This window comes from Lepisma saccharinum, chromosome 8 (assembly GCF_977018435.1).
Source record: "Lepisma saccharinum chromosome 8, izLepSacc3.1, whole genome shotgun sequence".
Classification (NCBI taxonomy): domain Eukaryota; kingdom Metazoa; phylum Arthropoda; class Insecta; order Zygentoma; family Lepismatidae; genus Lepisma; species Lepisma saccharinum.
This window is the reverse complement of record NC_139236.1, coordinates 72,607,772-72,612,965: the sequence shown is the minus strand read 5'-3', so window position 1 is coordinate 72,612,965 and position 5,194 is coordinate 72,607,772. Positions and strand designations below refer to the sequence as shown.

General features: G+C 38.7%; 1 protein-coding gene across 1 annotated transcript; it reads left to right on the top strand.

Moving 5' to 3' along the window:
• The first annotated feature begins 1,534 nt into the window (after positions 1 to 1,534).
• Positions 1,535 to 4,287, top strand: LOC145991550 (AN1-type zinc finger protein 1-like). The gene is made up of 2 exons (XM_083127580.1): positions 1,535 to 1,696; positions 3,080 to 4,287. The coding sequence occupies exons 1-2, from the start codon at positions 1,535 to 1,537 to the stop codon at positions 3,737 to 3,739; spliced, it is 822 nt and encodes a 273-aa protein (XP_082983706.1). The 3' UTR covers positions 3,740 to 4,287.
• The last annotated feature ends 907 nt before the right edge of the window (positions 4,288 to 5,194 follow it).

Genomic DNA, 5,194 nt, shown 5'->3' with positions numbered 1-5,194 from the left:
GTATGGATGAACTTTTGCAGAAGAGCCTTCACACACAGCTGCACAGAAGATGACCTTAATGGTGAAATAGCATGCGTAACTGAAATAGGACTAAACAACGGTTACACCGAGTGCCAACTATCCATGTGATGTGCAAAACCAGAAGCCCAGCTCAGACACCCAAGAAACAGAGATAACCCAAACCAAAATCCTAAACCCAAATGGATCGCTTTTCCATACCACCCCACCACATCTGGCAAATTTGCCAAGGCCCTCAAACCTTTCAACATCCAAGTGGCACACAAACCCATATCCCAAATCGGAAGAGCACTACCCAACTTCAAGAGATACTACCTACCCAAACTTGCATCCCCTGGTGTCTACAAGACCACATGCCAATGCCACAACACCTACAGTGGCAGAACAATCCGCACTGTCCAAGAACGGATTAACGAACATGTAAAAGATGCCAAAAATGACACAACAAAATCAGGCCTCTCTCAACACCTCCACTCCACTAACCACACCATCTCCTCTATATCCATACTTCACCCAACCGGCTCTGTCATAGAAAACACTGTCAAAGAAACACATGCTATCATCCAACAGAAATCTGCACTGAACCTGGACGATGGACAGGCACACCCGACTTGGCACTCTGTCCTCAGAAAGATCCCCAACCTGAAAAGGAAAAGATGTGGTGCACATACTCAACCTCCCCTCTAGCCATGCGGGGAACAGGAACAGCACCTTGCCGAGCAGCACAGCCCAGTCCCCCAACCACCGACTGGCAATGCCACCTGACAACAGGAAGCAGACGACGCAAACCAGGGTGCACACGCCAGCGCTGCTGAATGGGAGAAATTGCAACTACCGCTGCGCGGGAACAAACAATGCGGTGACGCGGTACCATCTCCGCTTCAAACGCTGTACCCTTTTGTGAATGAAGACAGTGGATCGTCGAAATTAATAGGATTTAACCATTAAATTGTGCAATGTGGAAGTGCGAAATTTTCTAAATTTCACGTAAGTAAGGTCAAAAGTGCAAACAATTTGGCAGAATGGAATAGACATTGTAAAGCTTCATTTTATAAAAACATTTTAATTTTCATTAAAACCCTTGAATATCTAGTTGTAGAAAATTGGAATGTCCTTTTGTACCCTCTATGTTTATTGTGTTGTTGCAGTTAGCCTAGTGATATATGCGTATGCATCAAAACTGTCAACAATAAAAAAACATTCATTGTAAACATACTTTTAAATTTTTTCATAGTTCACTCCTAAATGAAGACAAATGCTGATTAAAAGTATGTACATTTCTTCCACACTTACTAATTAAATACTTTTTGAGGGAAGAAATATTTTTGTTCTTAAACATGATTAATGACTTAGCTACCAATTGTACTATCATCTTTGATAAAGTACAATTGATATAAGTAACAAATCAGTTCAGTAAAAATAGTGCATATAAATGTAGTAACTTTTGGAGAGTAATTCAAATTATTAGAGTTGCAGTTTCTGTTTCATTGAAGTGTTTGGTTTCAGGGAGAAAACAATGGCAGAGTTTCCTGAACTAGGGAAGCATTGCTCTTTAAAAGGCTGCAACCAGCTGGATTTCCTTCCCTTCAATTGTGACCAGTGTGGAATGATATTTTGCAATGAGCATTACAAGGCTGATTCACACTTGTGCACTACTCCCAAGGAAATTACAACACTGGTAAGTCCTTACGTTTCCTCATTAAAGTGTCTTTTTATTATGATAAACCTGGCGGTTGAATTTGCATTTACAAGTTGCACAGTCATTTTTGTACATGCAAAGCTTATATCAGTGTTTCTTTTTTAACGTTCAATGGGTACAGCCAGTCTAAAGAAGCTAAAATTAAAAAGCTGTACTTGTGTGAAAGAAGTCCAAGAAGAAGACTTTCAACCTTTTTTTAAGTAGAAACACATAACCTCAACAGTGGAACCACTAAATTTTTCAGGGACTTGTGGCTAAATTATTAAAATTTGGGAAAAATGGATAAAATCGTGAGTAATTTTATAAAATGTGTAATTATTTGGACCATGAAGGTAAAGTGTATTGATACAGGAAAATGTGAGAAACATTTTGTTTAAAAGGAAATAAGTAGGTATGTGAAATGAAAGTATACATGGCATTCATTTCATTAACCAAGTTTAAACATGGGCAGTAGTGTTTAATTCTAGAACTTCTATGGTGCTTCACAAAGTCATGCACTACTCAGTTCTAAGTAAAGTATCCTGCAGACTGGTAGTAATAAATTTTCTGAAAGAGCTGGATTCCAACATCCAGCTGTGACCTCCCCCTCTCCTTCAACATAGCCTCCTGGTTGAACCTCATTTGACACAGTAATCTATAGATTTCTCTTACATCAGTCTACAGCAAATTGCTTTTACCATATATATTCAATTTGTGTTATTCTATGTTTGATTTATTAAATATTTATTGTTGTTATTATTTTGAGATGTTGATCTGACTCCAAATAAATATCTTCAAAGTTAGTAGATAGGTTACAAAAAATCACTGCATTTTTGGAGTTACATTCCTCAGGTTCTCACAAGATGAAGTAATCAACAGAATCAGTTTAAATATAGTCAGTACAAAGCATATGGAGCCAGTCTCTGTGGTGGAGTGGTTTGCAAAGTGTGCTATGATGCCAGGGGTCCCAGGTTCAAATCCCAGCCTGGGCATGTGTGTTTGTGAGTGTTCCTTCATCAATTTCATCATATCATCACTCATCCTCATCTTCGTGATTAGCGAAAAGTAGCACAAATGTAAAGTAAAATATACCCAATCAATCAAAGCAATCTGTTACCAAAGCTCAACATGTTTTGAATGGTGTGTGTTTAGTAACGAAGGATATCATATTTCAATCATTGAAGAGGATTCTTTTTGTTGTTGACAAACAGATGCAAATTGCCAGAATTCATGTTTCCAGACTTTTTTCTGCAATGTATGTAGTAAACATTGCAGTCCTCTCATTATATTTTTTGTAAAAGCTGTGATTAAACTACTATTTCATTTGTTTCATGTGCATATAATTAGAGTCTGTATACAGTTCTTGTTTGTCCTGATTTGCAGGCTTTTGATACTCAATCATGGACATGTGAAGTTGAGAACTGCAAAGTAATTGATCAAGTAGAAATGCTTTGCCAAGGGTGCAACAAGCACTTCTGTTTGAAGCATAGACATGGAGAAGACCACGACTGCCCATCATGGCAGAAGCCGACAGAGGAAGAAATTGCTCGCTGCAAACTTCCAGGCCAAAAATTCCAAGAAGCAAAAGCAGAGGTAGACAGACACCTGATGAAGAAACTCAATGAGGCAAAGAAGAGACCAAAATCAAGCAAAATAGCTGCCCAGGTCCAGCTCATGAAACTGAAAGGCAAGGCAGTTGGCCAAAAGTCATTACCTGCTGAAGAAAGGGTTTATTTTCTTATATATTTGCCGCTTGAGTTGAATCAAGGAAGCAAGCCGGTTTTTGTGTCCAAGCATTGGAGCGTTGGTAAAGTGATAGATACTGTGGCGACTTTGGTCAGTGTCAAAAACAGAAATAATGAACTGCATGCACCCAAGCTACGGTTGTTCAGATACGGTGATGGAGCCATTGTTAGTGCTGAGATGGGTCAGTCGCTTAGTGAACTTGTTCAACAAGATGTTTTGGTGAATGGTGAAAGTTTGATTTTAGAGTATGTGCCAGAGTCTGTGCCCAGCCTTGAGAATATGGAAGCTTATCAGTAGTGCTTATTTCTCTTATTTCCTCTCTACATTTTGTGTTGTCTGTATAACAGTTTGTAATCAAGTGGTTTTTTTTTTTTATAAAATTTTGAAGTCCACATAATAAACTGTTCTGAAGGGTAATGGTTGTTTTGTGATTGGATTGTTTAATAAATTACTTAATGTATAACTTTTCATTTTCGCTAGTAAGCACAAGATTACCAATCCTTCCTTCCTTCCATTGTTTAGGATTAATTGTTGAATATAACTATATTATCTTCTACTTTATGGACATGTACAGAACTGAAACATAAGGTGTGAAAATTGATATAATATTGCTTGTTATTTCAACATTTTGAGTTTTTTTTATCTAAAAAGTGCCTCAATTCTGACAATGATTTGTTGTTTGTAATAAAGTACAATACGTGGCTTTCCACAATCTTTTGTTTCGAGGAGAAAAAATAGCTGAATAAACTTAAAATGCAGGAAAATGTGAAATCGGGGAAAATTTTATAGCATTTTTCTCTGTTGTGACCATGAAGATTGAATGTATAATGCTGGAAAATATAAAATCTGGAAAGTAAAATCTTGGTTTCCTTGTATGTTTAAGACTCAAATTCAGGGCCCAATCATTACTATATCACATTAGGCTGATTCATCAGCTTAACATATACAGGGTGTTTCTAAAGTTTGTTTCCAACGCATAGGAGGTGATTCTACAAGTGAAAAAAACCCACAGAAGTTCATGTGACGAAATGCCGAAAACGGCACCCATTCGGATTTATTGAAGTGGGAAAAAGTGCGAAAATTATGTTTACAACGAAATAGTGGCACAATGGTCAACCATATGACTGCGGCGAAGGGCGTTCCACAAAGAAATGCGGGATGCTCTATTTTAAAAAAAACATCCCAAATGTGTGAAGTTGATGTGCAAGGGATTCCTCAAAGGAAGCGAATTGGTCTGTTGAAGTCATGAGGGTAGGGAAGGGTTTATGGAGTGATTAGCATGGGTAATCCGGGTGATGTTTTTGGTCACAATGTTGTGTTGTCAATATTTGTACGTACCCACATGCAGAAAAGCCAAAGCATGACCTTGACTTTGGCATTTCCCGCTAGGGGCGCTAACACAGTAGTTTTCTTCCGGCAGGAAAGCACCGGTCGCTGCCATTCGTGCTTCACGTACTGCGATATCAGCATCACTGCGCATCAGGTTACCATCACACAATTGCGGTTGAAAACATACAAGTGGAAGGATTGGGCAAACTTCGAAATAAGCACTGCTAGGTGTTATCGATAGGCACGGCACATCGTGTACAGTAAAATAGTGTTTGTCGCCTATGGGCCGGCAGATATCCAACAATAGGGATGGCTGCATACACCGCAGAGGAGCTGGCAGACATGCATCTCATTTATGGCAAGACAGGAAGTAATAGTAATAGCCATGCAGCACGGCATTTGTAGGGGAAACGTTTTCCAAAT